General features: G+C 35.4%; 2 protein-coding genes across 3 annotated transcripts in view; one reads left to right on the forward strand and one right to left on the reverse strand.

Annotated features, from left to right (window-relative positions):
- Positions 1–27,566, forward strand: part of CCDC146 (coiled-coil domain containing 146) — a 143,665-nt gene that overhangs the window by 44,455 nt on the left and 71,644 nt on the right. The window lies entirely within an intron of this gene.
- On the reverse strand, positions 1,777–7,698 carry FGL2 (fibrinogen like 2). Its single transcript, XM_081147172.1, has 2 exons — positions 7,041–7,698; positions 1,777–4,901 (listed from the first exon to the last, which is right to left on the reverse strand). The coding sequence occupies exons 1-2, from the start codon at positions 7,654–7,656 to the stop codon at positions 4,195–4,197; spliced, it is 1,323 nt and encodes a 440-aa protein (XP_081003298.1). The 5' UTR covers positions 7,657–7,698; the 3' UTR covers positions 1,777–4,194.

Below are 27,566 nucleotides of genomic sequence, written 5' to 3' on the forward strand. Positions count from 1 at the left end.
ATCTATTAAATGAGCTCAGAAAGGTATTTTGTTATCTCCCTGAAAGATAACAAAATACCTCACTATTTCCTTTTAGGTGTCTTTGGTTAGGGAGAACAATATCTTGTGCTTTATTAGCTGGCTGTTAGTTGCTCAGCTATCCCGGCCATTTGTTCAACCATTTGTCTCAGTTTCCTCATTCCACTTGCCAGAGAATTTTCTTAGTTTCTTACTAATCTACTTCAGTTCCCAGAAAATCCCTTCTAAAAGTTTGCCATTGTTACGTACCCAATCCTATAGTATATATCTGATCCTGTCTTGCCATATTTTCCCCTGGCTTCAATCACTTCTCACCTGTATGTACCATCTCCCAAATCCTCCTTTTGAAAGTACCCACTTCTTCCCCCACTATAACTCTGGCTTCTTTAGACTATAGTCCTTCATCTATAGTAACATATTCATGAGCCACTTTGAGTAACAACACTCCTGTTTCAAATTTCCTTTACATCCTAGACAAACAGACTGATTTCAGGGTAGAACTTAGATAACTGTAAAATGATGTAATGTATAATAAGGAATATTACGGTGGTATGGGACCAAAGAGGAGAGGTACCCAACTCCTCCTAATGTCATCAGAGATGACTGCCCAGAAGAGATAACTAGTTAGGATAATAATGATGATGATTCATATGTATGTTCTGAGTGCTTTACATATGTTATCTCATTTAATCCTCTCAATAACTCTATCAGGAACATTCTCTTGTTATCCCTATTTTATCATTGAAGAGACCAAAAAACAGCGAGATTAAGTGACTTTGCATGTGATCACACAGCTTGCAAATGGTGAAGCTAAAATTCAAACCTAGCAAGTCTGGCTCCTGAGTCTCTGCTATTAAATCGTGGCTAAGGAGATAAAACTCAGCAGGGGTTGAGGATGGCATTCTATGTAAACTGAGGGAATAGTATACACAAAGTCATGAAAATATAAAAGAACATGTTTTGCTCAAGAACAGGCATTCACTATGGCAGGAGTGTGAGTAGAGGTGGAAAAAGACACTAAAAGGGTAGGCAGAAACCAGTTCACGAAGCAGCTGATTTGCTGGACTTTATCATGTAGGAAATGAGGAGTTGTTGAAAGGTTTTAAGCAGGACAATAACATGATCAAAATTGTATTTTTCAATCACTCTGTCAGTGATATGAGGATAGGTTGGAATAGATTGAAACTAGAGGCACAGTTTACTGTTAGGAAGCATTTGCATTATCCTGAGGAGACAATGAGGGCTGAACTAGAGCAGCACATGGATAATGGAAAAAGAGGAGATGGCTTTGAATGCGTCAAAATGAAACTGAAACTTTTAAATTTCAGATGTGTCAACAGCATTCTAATAGAGGGAAATAAGATAATAGTGTTCCTGTATTTGCCTCTGTCTTCCTGTTAGTAAAATAATACTCATTAAATTCTTCAAAGTGAACGATATTGTCTGGTTAGGTAAACATTATACAACTTTTCAGACAAGAGTACATATATAAATATTATTTCACAGACAATAATGTTTAATAATTTCATGTTGAAATAAATAGATGTGAAGGTTAAATCTTTTATTTTACAGGGTTTTTAGAGGACATGAAACATGTATTTATACATAAAGAAAAATAAAAATTATAAACGAGCTTATTGTGATGACATTACCCATCACTTTTACCTTTAAAACCTTTCCTTGGGTAGGTCCATTCAAAAATAAGGACCAGCAAATTTTGTTACCAGAATATCTTCTATGCTTTGCATATTTAAGCTCTTTACCTATTAGACAGATGTGTCATTAATTCATTGGCACATTACTGCTTATCAGAAAACTTTTATATTTTTCCTCACTGATGAATGAATCAGTTCCACTAGGAATTTCTAAGGACCAGTTTTAGTTTCTATTTTCAAAGAATGATAAAGCTCAGAAATAGTCTTAATGAAGATAACAAATACTGAACATTAAAATGGAACCAAGACAAAACTCTAAAATAATGTTTGTTAATAGTAAATCCACATTTATGAACATTAGCGTATATTAGTAAATAGTTGTCTTTTTTTTAGTAAATAGTTATTTTAAGGCAAGACTCTCTTAGAATAATCTACTTCCATCAACACTTTAAAAATCATAAAAATCTAAAGTATATTTAATAAGTGGCATGAAATGACTTCAAAAAGAAAGTTCTATATTGAAGAATTTTTTATTAGAAAAGTGCCATAAAAGTATAATGGAAAATAAAATTTTGATTTTTTGAAATAAGACAGAAGGACAAGCTTTTGAGTATTTACATAAACTAATGAATTATATGCCAGATTCTCCCAAAATGATACCTAGTTCTCATTAAGTCAGTGCACACTCACTGTCTGAGCTATTTTTCTTTATAACTTTGTTCTGTGAGGAGTCCACAGAAATTTAATTCTACTTAAGTTTATACATATATTAATAATTGTATGTAGTAAATAAAAATGCCTTTATCTGTAATAAATACATTGTATAATATCAAAATGTTCATTTAAAAAAAAACAAAAGAGAGAAAGAGTAAACCAGTTACAACATTTACACTTGATATCCTTTTGGGCAGATACTCATCCTTTAGAATCTACAATGCTAGATTTTGGTCTACAGTGATACATTTTGCTCATAACTTAATTGTATTTGTATTTGTCTTTAAAATTTTAATAGTATTCATAAAACTTAATTTTCATCATGTTTACCTAAAAGCTTTGGATATCATATATTATTAAAATAATTTTTGCTTTTTTATTAAAATTTTCTGTAAAGGGCAATACCCGAAAAATTAACTTGTTACCTAAGGCAACTATCCTTCTTAATCATTTTTAAATAACGACTAAAGATACATCTTTGTGAATGTATTTTGAAATCTTGGTTACTACAATAGAAACAGACACTAGAAATTAAATATTAAATGTATTTCTATGACTCACATACAATGAGTATTTCAATTTTTATTCTAGAGTAATTTTGAACATAGCAGAATACTGTTGTTCCCTCTGAAATGATCCCTTTTTACAATGATGAAACTTAACACATTATTTTTTTTATAACCTTTTGAGTATGATATTTGCATCCCAGAATTAATTAATTAATTATAAAAGATCCAGATACTTTTGTTTGGTTAAAAAAATAAACAGCTGTATTTGAATCTTCTGGTAGTAAAACAACCGCATCAGCTAGGGTTAAAATATATACTGTTTGAACTACTGTTCTATATATTTCAAAATTCATATATTTTTTATAAATAGATTTATCTGTTTGTCCTATAAAACTTAGCTTTAAAGCTATTATTCCTTTGGATATAAAATTGGCTTTCAGAGTATTATAGCCTATAAATAAATGCTTCATTCTTCACCCACACCAACCTCTCCAAAAGAAAGCTTACCAGTAGTCTTGCTCAGCAGTGACCAATCTTAACTTAAAAACTATTAGGCACAGAGAACTCAAAAGAAAAGAATTTTTATGTTAGAGTAGTTTTCACTATCAAACATCTAAAGAGTTATAAACTGTGAATGAATTACCTTTAAACCATGGTACTTATGGTCAAATTAATTTTCTGAATGCTTTTAGGAGTGACATTATGCTACCACATTTTAAAATATTTTAAATGATCAATATTTTACATTTCATGACTATAGTACATGAACAGCATTAATGTGCCTGGGAACTAAAATGCTGTAGGGTCTTTCTGACCCAAAGAAAATGCCATAAATTGAATGAGTTTATCTCAGAATAAGGATTAGGGTATTTACACAGAAATAAATACCCAAATAACTCTTTATAGCTCAAAAAGAATGATATACCCTCAGATGTGTTTGTCATAGCCAAAATAAAAATTACTTGTGTAAAATCTAACCTGCTGAATAAACAATTATTTTTAAATTATAACAAGTGATACAACTAATAGAAAACTTTTCAATTAATAGAAATTAAGAGAATTATAAATCTAATGTGTAATTTTCAATATTCCCAGGTGCTTGCAAGTGTTCTTTTGCATAACAGCATAACAGCAACAAAGGACTCCTTTAAATTATATATTTTTCAGCTTTATTTCAAATGCTGTGTAGCATAAGAACCCATTGCTCAGGGATAAATTTGTAACCATGGAAAAGGAGTACTAAAAGGGATTAATTGCCCTACTAGAGAACAATACTCAGAGGAATGAGCATTAGTGATTTATGGCTTAAAGTGCTTAGGTCTGATCATCATTTTGGCCTTTTTGAAGGAGGACTTATAGCCACTAGGCTGTGCCTCACTCATACCAGGCCAGGTGCCCCAGAAAATCCCATTACGGATACCTCTGTATTTTTGGTGATAATATTTGCCATTTAAGTTTGAAGAAAGACATGCATCAAACCACCAGCCTGAACTGTAGTAGAGCCCACAGTTCCCAGAGGGATATCGATCATTGTCTCTATCTGGGGTGGTAAAAAACTTCATATCATGGTTGTAGAATTTACTGTAACGTAAGGCATCTCCAGCTGTGCCGTTATAGTTACCAATGTGTAAACGGTATTTGAGAAACTCATTGGCCACATAAAACTCATCATACAAGGCATAGAGTTTGACACCATTAAAGTCTTCAAGATCTATTCTTAGAATCATCTCCTTACTCTTGGTCAGAAGATGAATTTTATCATTCCCGAGCCAAAATTCTCTTCTGAGGTTTCCAAAGCCTACTTTGTAGTCTTGCCATGTTTTGGTGAAGTCGGTGCTTCCATCGAGACGTGCCTGCAGCACTGTCCAGCCTCCCCCCATGGTCTCCATGTCACAGTAAACTTCGAAGCTACTATTTTTGGGATCCGGTGTAACCCTGTAGGTCTCACTGCTTCTTTTGCCTATTGCGTAGTAGTCAGAGCAATCTTTATATATTAGATGTTGAACTGGAGGGGGAAGAAAAGAAAGACATTGGATTTTGTTTAAAACTATGCATCTGAAGAATTCTTTGTATGTACAAAGCAGTTTGACATTTCCATCAATGGTGATAATGGAACCTTGCTCTGCTAAACTTACTTGAACCTGTTTAGCAAACGTTTGTTACAGACTTAGAATAAGAACCTAGTATTATAAAGCAGACAACATATTCTTGGTTGGTAATAATATTGACATCAACAGTGAACAATGAGAAGAAGAAGAAATAAAAATAATAGTTTTAATAATTTAGTAGTATTCAGTGAGGGATATCCTCAGTAGGCATTCTGCCAAAGGCTTGATAACATTTTTACACTCAATCTGCACATGAACCTTATGATATAGATATTATTGCAAATCTGCTGGTGAGAATATTTATGCTCAAAGAGGATCATAAGTTCATAGAAGCATTAAGTGTCAGTCAGGACTCAGATCTAGCCGGCTGCAAAGTTTGCTCTTGTGACCACTGCATTCCTTGGTCCTGAAAGTCCATGATGATTCCAACTCTCCTATTCCATGCATACAGAGGAATCATAGGCTTCTATTTCCTTTCATCTACAGAGGCTGATAGCCTCCACTGCCAAAAAGTTTTATAGGATATGTTCCAAATGACTTGTTAAAATTCTAATGTACCGCATTGAGCATACATTCACATTTATTTTTACTTGCTTGACCACTAAATAAAGAAGCTCAAGTAAAAAGGAAATGTTTTTCAATAATATACTGATATTCTTGTTCTGAATTTATAATTCAGGAAAGCATTTAGCCAGATTTCATATGTTTGGTTTCTAGAAAGAAACGACAGGTGATTATGTTCAGGCTAAGTGTAATAATGAGTTAACATGGTTCCGTAGGACTCAAATACAGATACTTACTCCCAGATAATTTTGATAAAAATTTGTGCCAAATAAGGTAAGTTTAATATAAACTACTCTGAGGCACAAGAAATCTATTCATGTGTATCTAGAATTCAAAATATTCAGATATTTTTCAAAAACTTTTAGTAAAAAAATAGACAAGAGAATCTAATGTGCACCCAAGATGTCACCTAAGATGTGAACCTCTCTGCCTAGGCTGCCTGGTGTATTAGCAACAGTGGCCCCTGAAACCCTTACCCACCTTCACTGGCAGATTCCCTGGGGATGGAACATGCATGAGGTGCTTGTTCCAAATGAACATGATCCCTGCCCTGGGCACCAAATCCCTTCAACTTCACACTCATGGTAAGTCCTAGTCCTAATGCAGAGATGGCTTTCCAAAGTGTAACAAGACCATAAGCGGCAGTGGCCCCAGGAACTCAGATGAAAAGCCAGGGTTTGGAGGATCCAGTGCCACAGCTGGGTCATGCGCAGAGTAGTCAGTTAGGTGTATTATCTTTAACATATATTTATTAAAGTTAATTCAGGTAATCTGGATAGTGAGGATGGGTTCTACTGTTATATGCTTGGATTCTAGTTTAAGGTAAAAGAGAGAAAGAAGAATGTATTCCTTCCCTTAGTGGCATTCCAAAACTCCCCTTAAAATGTTTTTGTATCAGTAGGTCTCAAAGCAAAAAGTTTTACACACACATGAAACCATATGACTGCTTTTATTCTATCTATAAAATTTCCAATTTTCACTAGATATTTGGGATTATGAACTGCAGATTACTTGCTAAAATCTTTCAAGATCTTATTGCCACAGGAAAAGGAGCAGTCAGCAACAGATCACAAGAAACTGATTTTCAGGGAACAGAGTACTACCGCAAACTCTGCCTTATCTCTGTTGTTTTCAAATGCTTTAGTAAAGAGATAAATAAGTTAAATGCACTAAAACATTAAGGAATTCTATTTCTCTTCTTCTGTTTGTGTGTAGCTTTGGCATCAGCAAAGGTCTTTGAAATTAAAAGCGTTTTCTAACGGATACAGGACTAATCGTGATTTTTGTAACTATCATTTCTGTGGTCACATATATGCAAAGATAATTGAGTTTTTCCTGTACTACCTTGGTGAATAAAAGGCTTAATTTATTTAATCTATCATTTATTTAACTTACTTGCTCCAGTTAATGTTTATAGATATTGTCTAGCTATATAACATTCATGAAAAATGATAAGAAAATGGTGTACATACCTGGACGTGATTGTATTTGTTCTTGATTGGAACACTTAGATGAACATTTACCATCCAAACTATTGACAACAAATGTTAGATTTGCCACTTTGTCATCAACATAATTTTCTATATTGTTCATATTTACAAGATTCAGCTTCTCCAGGCGACCCTGAAGCCCGTCGATCTCCTTCTTTGCATTCTTTAGGTCAGAGGACAGCTTGTTCACCTCGCTCTCTAATTCTGTAACTCTGTTGTCATCAGCCTCCCCCGGGACGCCTGTGCCCGGTAACAGCAGTCCGCTCCTTCCCAGGTCTCGGTTGTCATCAGCCTGCAGTTTGCAGTCTTGGCAACATTTCTTCAGGCTGTTTACGATTTCCTTGAGGCTCTGGACTTCTTTGAACACCTCCTCCATCCTGCCGAACTGCTTGGGGAGCTGAAGAGTCAGCGGGGGCAGGCTCACCTGGTAGGGGCATTCGCCTCCCCCCTCGCATTTCCCTCGGCTCTCTAGTCTCACCGGACAGGCGCCCTTGGCCGGTGCATCTTGAATTTCTTCTGTTTCATTGTTTGCCGTAACCAATAAACCAGAAGCAGCGAGGACGGCCGAGCTCAGGCAGCACCAGGTCGCCAGCTTCATGTCCGCGGTGCGCTCGCCCAGCAGGGAGTGTGGAAGCCTGCAGGGCTCGGCTGTTTTAGCAGCCGCAGCTGCCTGCCTGAGTCAGGCTTTCGCGTGTGTGGTCAGAAAAGGGCGGGAGCACTTGCATCACAAGTTTCAGAAACTCAGAAACGAGGAGATTTGCCCTCATCCAACTCAGTTTGCCCAAAACTGTTACTTATTCTCAGTCAAAAGTATAGTCGTTGGAATTACTATTAGTGGGTAGGATGCACATATTGAACAAATGTTACGTTCATCCTTTATTTTATAAAGCTCAAGAAGAATCTTGTATTTCAAAATAATTGTGCTTGAAGTAAATCATTTAACTGTACTTAACTTCACTAGAAAAAATATTTTTTAAGATAAAAAATTAAGTGCTATTCAGACTGTCTGAAGAACAGAAATTTTTATGAAAATGGAAATGCTCCTTTTCCCGTTTTAGTGTGGGGCATTGAGAATCCTACCTTTTCTTCATGTTGGACATTCAGGTGAGATATTAAGCACTTAAAAATTTTTAAAAATATAACAAAGTGCAGCCGTCTGGCTTGTGTCATGGACTCTTTGAAACAGGGAAGAAAACTGGTGGAGAAAAAGGGGCTGCTTTCTATTCCTTTGACCATAACATAGTGTAGCACAAATGACGGAATGACTAAGACAGTTAAAAGTGCAGCACTGTCCTTCATCAAAACCAGCAGCCTCCTCCTGCGCCCTTCGCCCTGCCTGAGGTTATGTCGCCCTCGTCCACGGCTGCCCAAGTCTCTGAACTGTTCCTGCCTCCGCTCGGATTCTTCTGCCTCCGAGCATCTGGCAGCCCTGACGGTCCCACTCCCGTGACTCCTGTCTCTACAGTGGGAGCCTTCACCCGCTCTCTGTGCCTCTTGGTATAACATGTCAGCACTCATGACTTTTCAAACTTCTCAGTTTCATATTTTTTCAGTTTTCAAACTTTTCTCCTCAGAGGCCAAGGGCAAGAAAGAGGAGCAGCTTCAGCTGGAGACACCACCTCCTTTTAATTTGTTTTGCATATTGGCATCTCGCATAAGATTTCTTATTTTTAAAAAGAATCTTATTGCTTTAAAAATAATTTCAAAATGACTAAAGTGCATAAAAATCCAAACTTTATTATATTACTTCAGGGACTCTGTAATCTATCTCATATTTATCCCTTTTCTTGACTTTCTTCTATGCCCACCTCATTCCAGCCAAACCACCCGATTCATGTTCTCTAATTGTGTCAGGCTCACTTTACACTTTACAACTGTATTTGCTCTTGAATACTCTGGGGGCCTGGATCCCGCCCCTGGATCTACCTCTTATTGGATATATAGATCATTAGCTTTGCTGAGCCTTGGTTCTTGTAGCTGCGAAGGAGGAATTTGGCCATTTTTCCTTCATACAGGAATGATAGTTATAAAAAACTTTGAGTGGAGGGCTTCAGGGAAAGAAAATGTGTGTATAAAAGTAACGTTCTTTCCAAACAAATTTGTGAAACATGTTCTACACACCCTATGCCTCATTTTTTCTCCATCTTATTCCAGTCTTTTAAAAAATTAAGTTGTTTTTCTCTTCATTTCATTCAATATACTCAAATCAGTTTTACACAAAAATTTTTTTCCTTTCTGACTAAAAATATCTATTTAGTCTCCTAATTTTATTTTTCTCTCCTCACCCACTTTCAAGCTGTGATACTCCCCTGTTGTGAGGGCAGAAATGAATAAATGGTTAGATAAATTTTAAAAGAAAGAGAATGATGATAATATAGATGATATAAAAAATATTTTATAAAGTAGAAACATAAAAAACAAAGTAATATTTTAAAAGAAAGAGAATATAGAGAATACAGATATTATATAATAATATTGTGTAAAGGAGAAATATATCAGAATAATGTTTGGCTTAAGGTACATTATTAAATGCTCTTGACTGACTAAGGTATATGTAAGTCCATATATTTAGCCAGTCAAGTATTTATTAAGGATCTTCTGTATACTCGGCCCTATGCTAGAACATATAGAAGATGCAAACCACGGCTTCTTTCATTTGTTCATTCATTCATTTATCCATCCATCCACCCATCCATCCATCCACCCATCATATAGTAACTGAGCACCCTCTATGCACAAGATACTATTCCAGGCACTTAGGCTACACTAGTGAGCAAATCAAACAAAAATTTCTTTCCCTTGTTTGGAAGATGTATTGAGGACCTTGTATTTTCTTCCTGTGGGACTATCAAGTAAATTGGAAACACTTTTAAAGGTTTCTAAATCTAACAAAAGAGCAGCTTTCTGAGTCTTGTAATGGGATTTGTTTCGTGTCTTTGAGTCCAGGATTTGCTTTCCAAGCACTGCTGCTGGTTCTTGGGCCCTGCACACCCCACTTAACCAAGGGACAATGGCATAGTTCCACCTGAAAAAGTTGAATATGCTGTGGGAACTGGCTCCTGTTCCTTCAGGACCAAAAAACGTTCCCCAAATGAAGGCAGGGCCTGAGACAAACTGGTGAGGGTGAGAACTGCTTTATTAGTCAGTTTTTATTTATACTGATAGGTGATCCTCTGGGTTCTCAATTTAGAAAATCATTGGTTACTTACTGCAGACAGACACTAAGTAACTACAACATGAAAGAGGCTCAGTCTGCCTAGTGATTTATAACCTGTGGGGCCAGAGAGTGCTGTGTTATAATTACTATAAGAAACTTTCACAGACCCATCTCACCGCATCCTACCCTCTCTGCAGTTACTGCCTACACTTGCAGATGAGCAAAGAAAGGACTCAAAGCAATAAACAACTTGCCTGTGGTTTTATAGTATTTAAGATACAGAGTTGGAACTTGATCCTGGATCTGATTCCAAAGTTCATGTTTTTTCTCCTATGCCACACAGCTGGGCATATTGGTAGCATGCTGTGGAGAGCCTGGTGCTTAAACACTGCTTAGATCAGTGGGGAGTCACGGAAGGTTTCTGAGCAAATGAATAATGTAATCAGTTCAGCACTTCAGGGAAATTAATTTATCAGTGAAATACTAGATGCATTGGAAAAGGAAAAGATTAGACAAAGAGAGCAATTTAGAGGCCATTTAAATACAGCAAGTCATTGTTTCCTGGAACATGAGTGACTAGATGTTGATGAATGTTATATGAAAACAGAGTTCCAAGACAAGCACCTCTGAAAAACATCAGTCTTATGCTAATGTGTATATGGCTGGCCAAGAGGAAAGTGATGTATGCTGCACTTTTCAAACGTTAGTTAACAATAGGAACCTTTTATTTTCTAGGACCATTTTTAGGAATGAATCTTCTTCTAGATACCACCAGGAAATGGTGTTCTAGGTGAGAGGTGTTAGTGTTGTGGCAGGTACTAAGTAAGTGGTCAACCAGTGTAGTGGCAGGAAGGGTAGTAAAAGGATTGCAAACATTATTATAAAGAGTAGTAGAAGCCATAGAATCTGATAAGTGATGAGAAATGGAAGAAGAGGAGGGAGAGTTGAGGGAGAGAATTGTGAAATATGACTGTGGTTGAAGTAATGTCATGGTAATGAGAGTAGAGAGGGGGCAGTAGGTTGGCGAGTATAGAATTCCCATCCTCTGACCTTGACCTTTGCCTCCTTCCTCTTGCTGGAAAGCTTTCTGCATTTTTTCCTGCGCAGCCTGCCCTGACTCCTACTATCGTCCACTGATCTGCTCCCAACATAGAACTGACACATTATGCTCATTTAGATTTGTTTTTCAGACCTAAACAAATTATTTAACACCAACATATGGTGGAATTTCAAAGTAACAAGATTTGTTCCTGTAATACTCGTGAAAATTACTTTCATCAGTCTACAGTCACATTCACAACATATTCAGACTTCTTTTTTTTCTTATACAAAGTATATTCAAGGGAGGATTGTATTTACTGTATTTGGATCAGATTCCAAAACTAAATTTTAGTTTCCTCTAAATACATTATTTTTAAGGAAACACTATGTGTCTCTATTTGTACCAAAAGAAGTAAATTTAATGACAATTATTTATAGTACTGAGATCCTTTCACTGATATTATGTTTATTAATTTAACATATTTATAGTTGCTGATTTATTAAATTCAAGAAGCTTTGATTATTCTTTAGGGAATGCATGCTTTAAAACAAATTTAAAACATTCATTTTATAACTACTTTATCTGAAATTTCAATGATAAATAATGTTTACTTTAATATTCCTTAGTGCTCTTAGTTGTTGTTCATTATAAATTTCATGAAAAGAATGTTAAACAAAACCCTGAACTTTAAACAAAAGTACACCCATAGAGAGGTCAAGAATTGCCTGATTTTGGTTAAAACTAGAATAGTTGGGTTTCTTTGGTCTTACGAATGAGTACCTCACTCTAGCATAAATGACGAGATTCAGACTAGAAATCCACATGGAGACTGGTAGTAGAGGCAGAAATGCAGACTGGGCAGCCCCATACCACGTGGTGGATATGGAAGAGATCTCTTGGCTGCAGAGGTCCCCCTTGAGGAGCAAGAGGTCCCTGGTCCCACATCAGAACCCCCAACCCAGGGTTCCAGTGCTGGGAAGATAAGTCCCCATAACTTCTGGCTCTGTAAACCTTTAGGGATTGAAGCCGAGGGAGACAGAGTTGCTGGAGTCCCAGGTATTCCTCTTAAAGGCCCACTCAGATTTATTTGGACTTACTCCCTCTGTGCTCCAACACTGGGGCAGCAGCTTGAAAGGTGCCAGGGACATATGGGAAACAACTGAATTGTCTGGCTTCAGGACAAGGGCTGGAGGAGCAGCTCTCTCCCAGACAGAAGTGCTGGCTGAGGCCGTTGTTCCTTTTCTCAGCCCTCCCCTCACAGAGCCAGCAGGGAGGTGCTATATCTGAGTCTCTATCAACCTGGCTAACACTGGTGATTCTGAGACCTTACCCCACCCAACTTGCAGGCCCATCCAAACCATTTCCAGTGGCTTTTCCATACAAATAGCTTCTCTTGGCTCATGCTTTAGACTTTCCTAAAAATCTCTCAAACAAGCAGCATCTTTCCTCTGTATACCTTGTACCACTTGTTAAGTGGCTTCAGGCCTGGCACTAATAGCCAGCATTAGTTCACAGCTTGGCCTCTCCCAGGGAACCTGCAACCACAGCACAAGTAGCAGCCATCTGTCCATCTGAAGATCAGCTCATGCCAGGTGGCCCCAGGCAGGGCACAGATAGTGGCTGACCTTGCACCTCCTGGGAGGTCCCAGAGCCGTGTATCCTGTGGACAGCTTTAGATTATGCCTGAGTACAACCTAACCACCTCCATGACTGACACTCTCAAGGGGAGGACTCAGCGGGAACTAAATCCCCACTGAAACGAGTCCTGTTCCATGGGGTTGGCCCCTGCACAGCAGCTGCTCTGCTGTAGTCGCAGCCTGTCCTTGCAGCCAATTGGCCTCTGGGGTGCAGAGGGGGTCAATCCCTCCCAAGTGACATGCCAACAACAATCAAGGCTCAACTACAACAAGACAGTGCACACAGCCCACACAGAGGCACACCTGGGGGTACCAGCTTGAGTGACTGGGAAAGCTGTGCCACTGTGGCTACAGGACACCTGCTTCATATGGCCACTCTACCAAGTATGGGAGATGTAGTAGCTCTACCTAGTACATAGAACAAACACAGGGAAGCAGCCAAAACAAGGAGACAAAGAAACAGGTCCCAAATAAAAGAACAGAAGAAATCTCCAGAAAAAAAAAAAAACACAACTAAATGAAATGGGTGCAAGCAAACCACCAGATACAAAGTTCAAAACAATGGTTATAAGGACGCTCACAGAATTTAGTGATAACTTCAACAGCATAAAAAAGAACATGGAAACCATAAAAAGAACCAGTCAGAAATAAAGAATACACTAACTAAAATGAAGAATATATTTCAGGGAGTCAACGGCAGAGAAGCTGAAGGAGAGAATCAAATCATCAATTTAAAAGTTAAGGAAGCATAAAACACCCAGTTAGAACAGGACAAATAAAAAAGAATCCAAAAAAATAAGGAAAGGTAAGAAGCCTCTGTGACAACTTCGAGAATACCAACATTCATATCATGGGGTTGCCAGGAGAGACAGAGCAAAAAATTGAAAACCTATTTAAAGAAAGAATGATAGAAAACTTCCTTAACCTGGTGAAGGAAATAGACGTGCAAGTCCAGGAAGCTCAGAGAGTCCCAAAAAATATGCACCCAAAGAGGACCACGCCAAGACACATCATAAATGCCAAAGATTAAAGGCAAAGAGAGAATCTTAAAAGCACAAGAGAAAAGCAGTTAGTTTCCAACAAGGAGCTCCCATAAAACTTTCAGCTGATTTCTCAACATAAACTTTGCAGGCCAGAAGGTATTGTTATGAAATATTCAAAGTGATAAAAACAAGGACCTACAACCAAAATTACTCTACCCAGCAAAGCTATCATTTAGAATAAGACAGATAAAGAGCTTCCCAGGCGAGAAAATGCTAAAGGAGTTCATCACCACCAAATCAGTATTGCAAGAAATATTAAAGGGTCTTCTTCAATAATAAGAAAAAAATTTTAAATATGAATAATAAAGTGGCAATAAATACATATCTATCAACAATTACTTTAAATGCAAATGGATTAAATGTTCCAATAATAAAACATAGGGTGACTGAATGGGTGACAAAACAAGAACCTTACACATGCTGTTTACAAGAGACTCACTTCAGATGGAAAGACACAGTAGAGGGAAGGAAAAAGATACTTCATGAAAATGGAAATAAACAAAGCAAAATAAAGCTGGGGTAGCAATGGTTATACCTGAAAAAATAGACTTTAAAACAAAGGCTATAACAAGAGACAAAGAAAAACCCAACAATTCCACTTCTGGGTATTTATTCGAAGAAACCCAAAACACTAAATCAAAAAGACGTAGGCACCCCTATGTTCATTGCAACATTATTTACAATAGCCAAGATATGGAAGCAACATAAGTGTTCATCAATAGATAAATGGATAAAGAAGAAGTGATGCGTATATGCAGTGGAGTATGATTCGGTCATAAAAAGAATGAAATCTTTCCATCTGCAACAACATGGATGGACCTAGAGGGTGCTCTGCTAAGTGAAATAAGTCAGACAAAGAAAAAGAAATGCCAGATATTTCACTTGTATGTGGAATGTAAAAAAAACACAAGCAGAACAGAAATACACTCATAGATACAGAGAACATTTTGCCAGATGGGAGAGAAGTTGGGGGATAGGTGAAAAAGGTGAAGGGATTTAGAAATACAAATTGGTAGTTACAGAAGAGTCATGAGGATGTAAAGTACAGCATAGGGAATATTGTCAATAGTGTTTTTATAACTATGTATATGGTGTCTGATGAGTACTAGGTGTATTAGGATGATCACTTTTTAAGTTATATAAATGTCTAATCACAGGGCTGTACACTTAAAACTAATATAATATTGTATATCAACTATAATTTTAAAATAAAAAAGGGTAAAAAATAGAAAAAGAAATATATATATATATAAATAAATAAATAAATAAATATATAAATAAATAAATATATATATATATATATATAGTTGACTTAGCAACATGGAACTCATGATCAGCAGAACTATAACTCATGCCTGAAGGAAGAGGAAGTTTATCTAACATGTGTTTTCTCCATAAGGCACATCACAACCATCTTGTACTTAAGAACACTAGACAGCACTTTAGCATTAAGCTCAGGGGCCATTTTAAACAATGAAATCACCAACAGAAAGCACAAAAATGAAAAATATGATACTTAGACCACAAGGACACTTGTTTACAGTATGAGAGCTAAAACAAGACAGCAGAGTGTTGCCCTCTTTGAGCTTAGCTGGAAATGTGCGTGTTGGGCTCCTCAAATTTTCAACCACCCTACACACCTGTCTGCAAATGATTTCAAAAGCCCACAAGCATTGTCTTGGGGTTACAAACAAATTTTAATGAGTAAGTGAATTTGTAAATACAGAACCCATGAGTAATGAGGGTTGACTCTACATTATTACCAAATTCATAGCTTTGAATTCTTGGAAATGTTTATACATTCATTCTAAGCTAATATGATTAATTTGGTATTGCCTGTTTTACTGGCATTCCTTGGGGTATTGTTTGTTTTGTCTGTCTTTATTTGGCACTTTAAAACAATATATAAATATGAGTTTATATAACATATTACATGTATATACATTATATGTCATATAACATTATATATGTGTTATGTAATCCATATAAATATAAATTGAAACAAAATTTAGCTCAAGAACTTATTTTAATATTTTGGTTTATTCATAAGAATAGTGTGCATCTTAAATTATTATGGAAAAGTGAAAGTATTAAACTAATTCCATGCTAATTGAATAATTTCATGCTGAATGCATGTCTTTTAAATGCCTGGCCTTGCTCTCTTTGAAACACGTTTTTAAAAGACTCAAGTTTGCCCAGCCGGGCGTGGCTCAGCGGTTGAGCGTCGACCTGGGATCCAGGTGATCGGGGTTCAATTCTTGGTCAGGGCACATGCCCGAGTTGCGGGCTCGATCAATGACTCTCTCATCATTGATGTTTCTATCTCTCTCTCTCCCTCTCCTTCCCTCTCTCTGAAATCAATAAAGATATATTTTAAAAAATAAAAAAATAAAAGACTCAAGATTATCTTATGAAATATGTATGTCAGCATGTAAACTCTCAATAAATGTTAATTTAAATGTTATTTCCACTGCATTGGTAACTAAAGAAAAGTTATGAAATGGGGTAAATGTTACAGTATTAATAGCAAACACTGAAATACACTGATAGCTCATCATCCAAGTTCTTCTAAGAAAATCTTTTTACATGATTTAAGTATAGCATTCTAAAGCATACCATCTTATTTTATTTCCTTTTCTGCTTTTAGTTTGATAATATCTATGATTTGAGTCATTTCCTGTTCTTTTCAGTGGAAACTTTTCAAAGAAGAAGAAACCACTTCATGATCATTATCAACAGATGTAAAATTGCTTGGCCCTTATTTTATTTTAAAGTACCCACTGTTATTTATCACAGCTTTCCTTGTCTTGTGTATTTAACACAAAATTATTTTGATCATGTTTACATGTATAAATGGCATGGCATGTGTTTTGACAATTGATACAAAGTTGAGTTTCAACAATTGCTGTTGCACAAAACGATGACAAAATAGACACACAAACTGCATAGTTACCTATAAATATAAATTTAAAATAAATCCCACTCATGACTGTGATCATCTCAAAAAGAGCATGACATGAGAGAAAAGAGCCTTAGGATGGTAGTCATGGAACCCATGTTTTCAGTGAGGAATCTTCCACTATCTCACAGCTTAAATTAGGCCTTAGCTTTCTCATCCGTAATATGAGAAGGTCAGATTAGAGGTCTTTAAGGTCCTTTCCAGGTGTTTATAACTCTAAATATTAATTAGAAGCCATATAATAGCAAAGCAAATCATCGAAATGTGCACATAAGTACAGACTGTTCTTTAGTTAAATCATTAATTCCAAGGGAAAATTATAAATATCTACCTTGTTTTAGGTATTCATTCATTCAATGAATACTTACTTTGCATTTATTGAACCATGCTCTGTTCCTACCCCTGGGGATGGCAAAGGTGAAAAAATAGACATATCCCTCACTTAGGGGAGCGTTAAGTTGCAGAGCGACATGTTTCAAGCTAGAGCTAGCCTTGGGCAGAGGCAATGGCTTTGGCCTTAGAGGGGGTCCAGTATGCATACCAAGGCCTTTTCTGAACCCCTCATTCCCTCCCAGTATACCATGGTATTCACCTCTCCTTTTGCTAACTCTGAAATGGCTACTTTTATAGTCATTTTTTCAATAGACCACAAAAGTTGTACAGTGTCTGTAAACAATCACTGCTGTGTTGGATATATGCTGCCTGGGCAGAGAAGAAAGCTTCCTGTTTCCCTCCTTTATTCACTTTATTTCTTTGCCTCTTAACCCACCTTTCTAGTTACCACCACTCCAAAATTTCCCACTTAAAAGCAGAAAAAGGAAGTGTTTAGAATGAAAAGAACTTTTTAAAAGAAATTCTTATCGCATAAAAATGACATTTGTAACTTCCCTTAGTCTAAAATTTATTTAATGAGTGTAGGGTTTATCAAAAGAATAAATTACAAATTCTGCAGAATGCACAGAATAAAGATATAGCTGTAACATTGAAAATATTAGAACACACGAGGTAAATACAGGGTGGGGCAAAAGTAGTTTTACAGTTTGTGTGGAAAATAATACAGTAATTAATAAATAAGAATATAAGACTAAAGTCTGTTTTGCATACTCACAACTATAAACCTACTTTGCCCCACTCTGTATATTAAAACTTTTTTAAACATTTGCTATTATCCCTATTTCCCCCTCCTTTTTATACTTTTGCTTGTGCAGTTGTGAAGCAGCGAGGGTAAGGAGGAGGAGGGAGAAGTTGCTTTTTAGCAACTTAAAAGCATATGGATCTGGGGATTTTACTTTTCTTTTTTCTAAGGCAAGCACCAGAAGAGGGGTCTGGCCTCACTTGGAAAATCTAGGCCAAGTGTAAGGTTTTCTTCCTCGCCACTCCACAAATAGCCATCATCTGTTGCTTATTATGTGGCCTATCTTCTCTAATTTTTCTAATTCCCACCCAAACACAGAAGACAGGAATATAGTGGGAGGAATGAAATGGAGCCCAGAGTGATGAAAGTGGTGGGATGAACATGACAGACAGAGAAAGAAGAGAAGGGACTCAAGGGAAAAGGGGAGAAAAATTGAATCATGGTGGGAGCTGCACCACAATCCTTTATTTAATGAAGATATTAAGTCCATATGTAAAGCTAATTTTATAGGACTTTTGTTCTCAAGAATGGATATGGAAAGAACAAAGTTAGAGGACATTATTAGTATCAGAGCATTAGCGCATCAAAGATAAATGCCTTCTCCATCATTTTGGCAATGGCCAGTCATGCTTCAGATTATATTATTATATTGCCTATCAATAAAGTTAAATAAACTTTTAGGACATACAAGTTCCAAACAGCTTAACTTTATAAACAGTGTGAATTTTTAGCCGACATACCCAATTTCCAAATGTTTAAAGGAGTTTGGCTGTGCAACTATTTGCTCACTCAGCAATTAACTTATTGTAATTTTTTTAATTTCTCATATTTTAAAACACCAGCACTACAACAGACAGCAAATAACACTCTAAGTTGGAAGTTGATTATACCAGATACATATTCCAGTAATTAATATAACATATTTAGAACAAAGAGCAATTAGAGTTTACTAAAGCAATTTTAATATTAAACAGCTATTTTAAGCTTATCTTTCACAGTGCCATAAAACCTCAGGAAATGACGTTACATGTTATCAAGACCAGCCCCTTCATTTTACAACTGAGTAAACAGATCTAAGGAAAACCTCAATGACCTGTCCAAGCCTGACCAAGTTTGCTCAGATCTCTAATTTCCGGTCCATCCATTCTAGATTGATCTCTATACCCTAAATTTGTAGCTAGACTATAGAAAAGATGCCACAAAAATACAGTTTGCACATATTAAAACTTTTCTTGCACTATGCTCCTGGGATTTTAGAAAACCACACAATTTCTTCAGGTCTTTCAAAATAATTGGGAGTTCCCAGTGCTATTTACATGCCTTCCTATACATGAAAATGATTCAGACAATTTCTCTCATACATACTAATATGTCTTTATACATTTTTCCCCATTTGCCTTTCTATGTTTATGCTTATATGCATTGTCTGGCGTAGAGTATAAATTCTTAGAATAATAATTTCTTTTTAAAAATGTCATGTGCCCCACCCTGCCCAGAGCTGCATTCTAGAAGGCATGTGACACATTTTTTAAAAATCTTTTTTCTGAAAAGAATTTTTTTCTAATATAAATGAAATGCCTGCTCATTGTAAAAAATATATATATATATTAGAAAATACAGAAATGCATATGACAGCTATAATCCTACCACTTTTTATTCTGGTAAAATATCCATAACATAAAGTTCATCATTTTAACCATTTTTAAGTGTACAATTCAGTGGCATTAAGTACATTCACGTTGCTGTGCAACCATCAGTGCTATTTATTTCCAGAACTCTTTTATCAGCTTGTACTATAAGTCTGTATCCATGAAACACTAACTTCCCATCCCCTGCTGTCCCAGCTTCTGGTAATCACTGCTCTGCTTTCTATCTCTATGGATTTGGCTATTGTAGGTACCTTGTATGAGTGAAATCATACAATATTTGTCCTTTTGTATCTGGCTTATTTCACTTAGCATACTGTCCTCAAGGTTAGTTCACGTTATAGCCTGTATCGGAATGTCATTCCTTTTTAAGGCTGAATAATATTTCATTATAATATATATGTCACGTTTTGTTTATGTACTCATCTGTCAATGAACATTTGGGTTGTTTCCACCTTTGGCTATGATGAATAATGCTGCTGTGAACTTGGGTGTACAAATAACTGTTGAAGTTCTTGCTTTCAATTTCTTTGTATATATACCTAGAGTGAAATTGATTGATCTTATGGTAATTCTACATTTAATATTTTTTGAGGAACCACCATACTGTTTTCGACAGTGGCCCACCATTTTACATTCCCACTATCCATGCACAAGGGCTCCAATTCCTCCACATCCTTGCAAACAATTGTGATTTTCTGTTTTGTTTTGTTTTTAATAATAGCCATCCTAATGGGTGTGAAGCGGTATCTCATTGTGATTTTGACTTGTGTTTCCTAATGATAAGTGATGTTGAGTGTCTATCCATGTGTTTATTAGCCATTTATATCCTTCTTTGGAGAAATCTCTGTTTAGGTCCTTAGTCCATTTTTGAGTTGGGTTGTATATTTGTTGAGTATAATATTACTACTTTTATGAACATTTTGGAATATTTTAAATTATTTTTCTGAATATATGTGTATGTGTATGCTAATTTTATAAAAATTAGACCATCTTCTACATAGTTTTTAATCTTTTTAAATTGTGAAGTATCATACACATACATTAAAGTATCCAAAATATAAAGATGCAATTCAAATCAAATGCTCAACCACTACCCAGGTAAAAAAATAAAATATTTCCAGCTCCTGAAAATCCCCCACATGCCCCAGTACTCAGCCTGTAGGAGCTACTGCTCTGACTTTCACGATAATCCTTTTCTAGTAAGTCTTCATAGTTTTACCACTTAAACACAAATCCGTAAACACCACACTTTTGTTTTGCCTATATTTAAAATTTGATATAAATAGAATCATATAAAATGTATTCTTTTGTGTGTTTTTTCTTTCACTCTGTATTTGTGGGAGCCATTCTTATTTTTGCAGGTATTTTTCTGTTGTATGGTTATACCACAATTAACCATTATATTGCTAATGGATATTGGGGTTGTTTCCAACTTTCATTTATTACTAATAATGCTACTTGAACATTCAAACTTTTAAATGTTCAAACTATTTTTGTAAGACATTCTAGGAAATTTTATTCCTTTATGCTTTCTTTTTAAACTAGCTGATATAGTCTTTTCTAATTATATGGTACATTCTTTCATCATCTCTATGGCTGGCAAATGTTTACTCTCTGAGGATGGACCTGGGTTTTGAGGAGAGCCGAAGCTTATGTAGAGATAATTCTGGTGATTGAGGTAGGAAAGAAAGCCAACTGATAGTGATTTTGTTTAAAAGTAAGGTTGGCTATACTTATGAGTAAGTATTTGTAATACTGATCATTATAACTTATGTATATAGAAACAATATAATATTATTGGAATAACTTGGTAGCCTTTAAAGTGTCACTTGGATATCTAAATTCTGATACTTCTGGTTATCAAGAAATATATAACTTGTTAATGAAAAAATTTAAAAATTTAATAATGATTCTATGCAAAAGTGAAGAATAAATCCCCAAGTACCTATAACCGAGCTTCAGCAATGATCAATTTATGGCCAATCTTGTTTCATCCCCACTCATTTCCTACAACACCAAACTCCAGATTATTGTGAAGCAGATCCCTAATAACAAAGCATTTTGTTTGTAAAAATTTCAGTGTGTATCTCTAAAAGACAAGAGCTCTTTTTAAATGTAACTACAATTCCATTATCATACTCCCCCAACTGACAAAATTTCCTTAATATCATCAGACATCCAGTCAGTGTTCATACTTCCCTAACTGCCCTAAAGAATTTTTGTTATTACTGTTGGGTTTTTTTGTTTGTTGTTTTGTTTTTTATAGTTTGCTGATTTGAACTGGAATCCAAATAAGGTCCAACCATTGCAACTGAATCTTTATTCTTTAGGTTCCTCCTATCAAATTTTTTTCAAGCAAAATAAAAACCCAAAAACCCTTTTGCTTAAGAGACTAGGTCATTTGTCCCATGAAATTTCTCACAGTCTGGGTTTTGCTTACTACATCACATCATTTTGTTTAACATGCTCCCTTTCCTGTATTTCCTTTGCTTTCATAGAGGCTTAATCTGAGTCACATTGAAATATGTGTGTATATGGCAGGATGGGAGGTTAGGCAAGACTACTTTCTAAATGGTGCCATAAAGCTTCATTAGGAGGCACATAATACTGGTTTTCTCCCTTTCGGTGAGGTCACCAGCCATTGATTATCCTTGTCTAGATCCATTCATTCATTAGGGATTGCAAAATGATAATTTTCTAATGCTGTCATTTTTTCTTCATTTTTAATCAGAATTCTTCTAAAAAGAGAAACTTTCTTTCATCAACTATTTGTCTACCCTGAGGTAGAGTTCATGCAGAAGAGGCATGATAAATACTTGATTTGTTCCTTTGATTTACCAGTTTTCAAAATGCTTAATTGATACAGTCCTCCAAAGGTGAGAGGTTTTTTTCTTTTTTTTAATAAACTCATTTATTTAAACATATTCACTTCAGTATTTTAGAGTTACTATCCTTATTGACAGTCAGCCTGACCCATTTTGCCCAGTGGGAGTCTTTTGACATGATTTTGTATCCCTGTGACGTAACTCTAATAGCCTTTGATAGTTTTTTTTTTTTTTTGCTTTCTGAAGTGACAGGTGATCCAGGCTCATTTGTTCTTTTCATGCTCCAAACTTGGAATCTGTCACTTCTCCAAGGAGCCCTATTTCTTTTAGTGGGTAGTATTTGGAGACTAGAATCTGAGGATTGGAGGTGCTCATTGCCACTAGATTGATCTTTGTTTCTATACCTTTTTAATGGACAGAGCAGGGAAATATTATATATTCATATGATACATAATACAACCTGATATATCAAAGTCAGTAAGACAGGGAATTTACTTAACCTCATCAATCTTATAGACATATCTCTTTTCCCCACATCAAAACCATGGTTTTTAATGACACTAGCATAATTACTCATTGATTTTGTTCCACAATACACACATAATAGTTTCAGAATAACACTACCACCAGCAGTATGATTATGGAAAACAGATGTAGGTCTTTTGTCCTTATGATATAAATACTTAGGGTTTATAGTCAAATTGGAAAGGTTCCTCTTTGTGCAATTATGGACCAACTTGATATAGTTATAATCAATTGATTTATTTTGTTTTCAATGTTTAGCAATTACTTTTAAATTTAATTGTAATTTTATAATAAAGGTATATAATTTCATAATTAAGGTATTATTTGTAGATAATATATGCTAGATCATATCTACTAACTGAGTATAGTCAAAGAATTCTAGCTTCTACCTCTATCCCCTCCACCCTGTTCCCTCCTTCCTCCTATAGGATAACTCTACTTCAAGGTTTATTCTTTCTGTATATTTATATATGTCTTTTTTTATTGACAGTATAGCTTCTGGAATTTAGGAAGTTTTGTGCTTTTGTTATAATGGCTATCTTTATACTCATACCATTACTTAACGCCCTTTTCCCTCTTTTTTATAATTATTTTTTGGTTTCACACTGTAAGTGGTATTGAAATTAGATAATGTATCTTCTCCTATCCTTTCTCACAGCATCAATATGGCGTAGATATTGTCCTCCTCTACATGGCCTTTTATGTCAGTCAACCTATACTACCTAAGTTCTCTCAGTGTGTTTCACACTGTTTCTATAGCATCAACAAGACTATGCTACTCATTTCTGAGTTTCTCTAATTCACTTAAAAATGAGTAACAGAATAGGATCATGATCAAATCCCTACAAAGCCTCTCACCAGCTTTGTGACCTTGCTCAAGTTACTCAACCATTTTGAGTTTTATTTTTTTTCATTTTTAAAATTTTGTATTGTAATGTTTATTTCATAGGGTTATTGTGAGAACTAAATAACATAACATACATAAAGTACCTAATAATAACTATCAATCGCTCAATCAATGGTAATCATTACTTTCAATAAGATATAAGAGAAGAATTGTTGATTTATACTTTTCATGTATTCATTTGGTAAATATGTATTGAATAAGTTTGTTTTGTGAATTATTTAGTAAATATTTATTGAATGACTGTTATTTACTAAGCATTCCAATGTACTCTTTCACTTACTCAACGAGCATTTATGAGTTGCACATGAGCTGGACTTTGGCAATATAGTAATGGGAAAGATGGACGTGGTCCCTACTTTAATAAAACTTCCAGTCTTCTGTTTTACCAGAAATAATAAATTATGCTATTTCTGAGTGAGTTATTTTTATATTGATAACGCCCCTCTTAGAATCCCTAGTGTACTGGTGATTGATTTGCCTGGAAATAATTTACTCATTTGACGATATTACTGGATGTTCACTTCCTGTTTAGCTCAAACCTCTACTAAAATGATAAATGCTGGGGTAAGTTGTTCAGAAATTATCTGCACTTCCCTTACAAATTACAATTTGCTTTTTTTTTTGTCAAAGCTCATAAAGTACAGAGCCAAAGGAAACATTAGTTCCTAGGGAAGAAAAAGTTCTTTATGTTAACTGAATATTTCCTGTTTTCAAGCCCCAACAAAATTTAGCTGACACAACAAAATTTCAGTGTCTTCATAATCTTTTTAGGTTATATTTTGTTCCAAGATATGGGTTTGTTTGGTTTTTTTAGCTGAAAATACATTTGACTACCCAAGTGACAAAATATTTCAATTTAAATAAGTTTTAAATATTTCAGTTAGTTAAAAAGTATCAGACTCATGTTTATTTAATCTTTTCATAAAATTATTAGCAGGTAAAGTGGAAAAACAGTAAGAAAATTTCAGAAACTTTAAAGCATTAAGTTCTAATCCTCAGATGATGTAGTCATACACCCTTATGCTAAGGAAGATACAGAGACAGGAAAGAGAGACAGACACAACCCTGAAGAACATGACATTCCAAAAAGTCTGTGCAAGAGTTTTTATAAGTGGAGCCATTCTCTCAATCAATTGATTATTTTCTACCTTTAAATATACATAGTAGAAAATATTCATATAAGTAAATAAATATATATTATATATATGCAATAAGTATAAAGCAGGGCCCCAGTCTCAAATGCCTACAAGGTCCATAAAAGTGACATAAATGAGTGAAACAGCCTAGGTGTTATGTTAGTACATCGAATTTACATTGAATGGGTGGGGCAGACTGTGCTCCTTTTTAAAGGGGCAGCCTCTTTTAGTACCTCTGAAAGTCTCAGCTAAGTGCCAGTTGATTGTTGTAAAGTTAGAATATGAATCCAGTGTTATCAAATATAATAATTTTTCAAGAGAGACTGACAATTCAGATTTTTTATGGCAAATCCACCAAGTTTTAATTGTGCATACTAAAAATATCTGCAGAATGTAGTTATACTATTGGCTACAAGTTTGCAATCTCTGGCATGAAATACACTGTTATAATGTGAATTAAGTTCTACCTTACATATTTTAAGAGATTTAGGTAGTATCCTCCTTCTTTTCCTGATATAGAAATCTGTAGAAATAGTAACTTATCTTTAAACTGTTACAACCTATTATGAATAACTGGAAATGTGGCATTTCCATGAAATGAGGCTATTTATGTTTGCCAGAAAGCACATTAAAATATTTTGTAATAGTCAGTTTAGTGAACTAAAAACAGCTGTGTTTGGTGAAATGTTTGCTAGAATCTATTTTTATGCCTTTTTTAAAAATTTATTTTACTTTATTTTTCTTGGGTATCAAAGTTGGTATCAAGTGAAAAAGTTAAACTTATACTTGGTGATACTATATAGTTTTCTCTGCTTTCTCAAAAACTAAGACAAGCTAAAGAACTATGTCTCCAAATATAAAAGCCAGATCTCTTGGGGAACTGTTAATTTCTGAACATTCCACCCTTTTCTGAGGAAATTCAAGAATAATCTGTTGTATAATTGCCATGGGTAATAGCCATCCATCTGTTACCGTTCATTAAAGTAGTTCTAGAAATTTATAAGGTAAGTAATTGGTTCATAATAGTTCATAAACTAAAAGCTCCTTAGGTTTAACTAAGTTTAAATGTAACACTTTATAATACCCACTTAGTTATTTAAAAATTCTATTATTGCCCTTTAAAGAGTATTTGTTAGGATTCAAATATTCAGGTACTGGATTTTCTGGTTTATTAATGGATTTGAATCTCTCTGAATCCTAAATTTGGCCACCCATCCATAGTAGTTATTTGTGTTAAGTAACTATGGGCTGAGTTGAGTGTCCTTGGAAGTCAATCATGTTAAGTACTTTCCCTGGATGGCAAGCTGTCAGGAGAAAATGTTTGACAAGTTTCCCATTCAGAGGCTCTTACTATTCCATCCCATCCCGCACAGGGAATATGTGCTCTGCATACAATAAACCAGCCCATAAATCTCCCACAGTCAGCATTAAGGTTCCCTCCTAAGTTTACACATGGGTGTGCGCCTGCACACACACATGCCTACCCTTCAGGCTGCAGCTGTTCCTTCTAGACTGATGTCTTTATTTTCTTTTGTTGATGTCCTTAATGATGATTTTTGGTCCAATTCCCATGAGCATGAGGAAATGGAAAGCTGGACACTGAGATTTCCTTCTGCGATATGCTCAACCCTTCATGTCACGCCCCACTTTGCTAGATATTGATAGATTCTTCAGACATGTGCTAAGCACCTGCTGTGTGCCACGAACTATGAAAGATTCTTGAGACACTGGAATGACCCCTGCCTTCAGAGAGCTTCTTATATGGTGGACAGACATGTGAGCATGATTTCAACACAAGATAAGTGCCATAATTGAGGAAGGTGTGAAATATAGTAGCCTCGTTCATTAAGTATTTTTGAGCACCTTTATGTCAGGCAGTGTTCTAGATACTAATGATATATCAAGTGAACAAGAGAGTCAAAGGTATTCTGCTCTAACTGAAACATTTGAAGGAAGACGGATTGTGAGGATTAGCCTATATTTTCATGGTTAATAATTTTAGTCAACAAAATGGAATGACTTCTATACACTAGCAATAAACAATCCAAAAATGAAATTGCAAAAACAGTTTAATTTATAATAGAATCAAAAAGAATAAAATATTTAGAAATAATAAAAATTAAATAGCTCATCTAAATATGCTGCCAGGATCTAAGGCTCCCTTACCAGTGAATTAGCAAGAATGGAACTAAACATCCCCATATTCTGTTCGAAAGTTTCCATTTTATGGTATGAGTGGGGAAGTTCAAGCTGAAGCTTTGAGTTTTTGTTCTTTTTTAAAGAGCACTTCTATGATTAGCAGTGAAAGGCTTCATTGTCCATCCCAATCTGCCTGCTGCAAGGGGAAGTGGAGGGTAGTGCCGCAGCGATACGCTTCTGTATGCTTCTGTGCTAAATAGTTATTTATGAATACTGGAAGTGGTGCTGTGGGCAGAAGCATTCTCAAAACAGGAAGGTGGGCACCAGAGGTCCCAAGTTTCTTTGTTGTGGGTA

Source organism: Miniopterus schreibersii, assembly GCF_964146895.1.
Source record: "Miniopterus schreibersii genome assembly, chromosome: 9".
Lineage (NCBI taxonomy): Eukaryota > Metazoa > Chordata > Mammalia > Chiroptera > Miniopteridae > Miniopterus > Miniopterus schreibersii.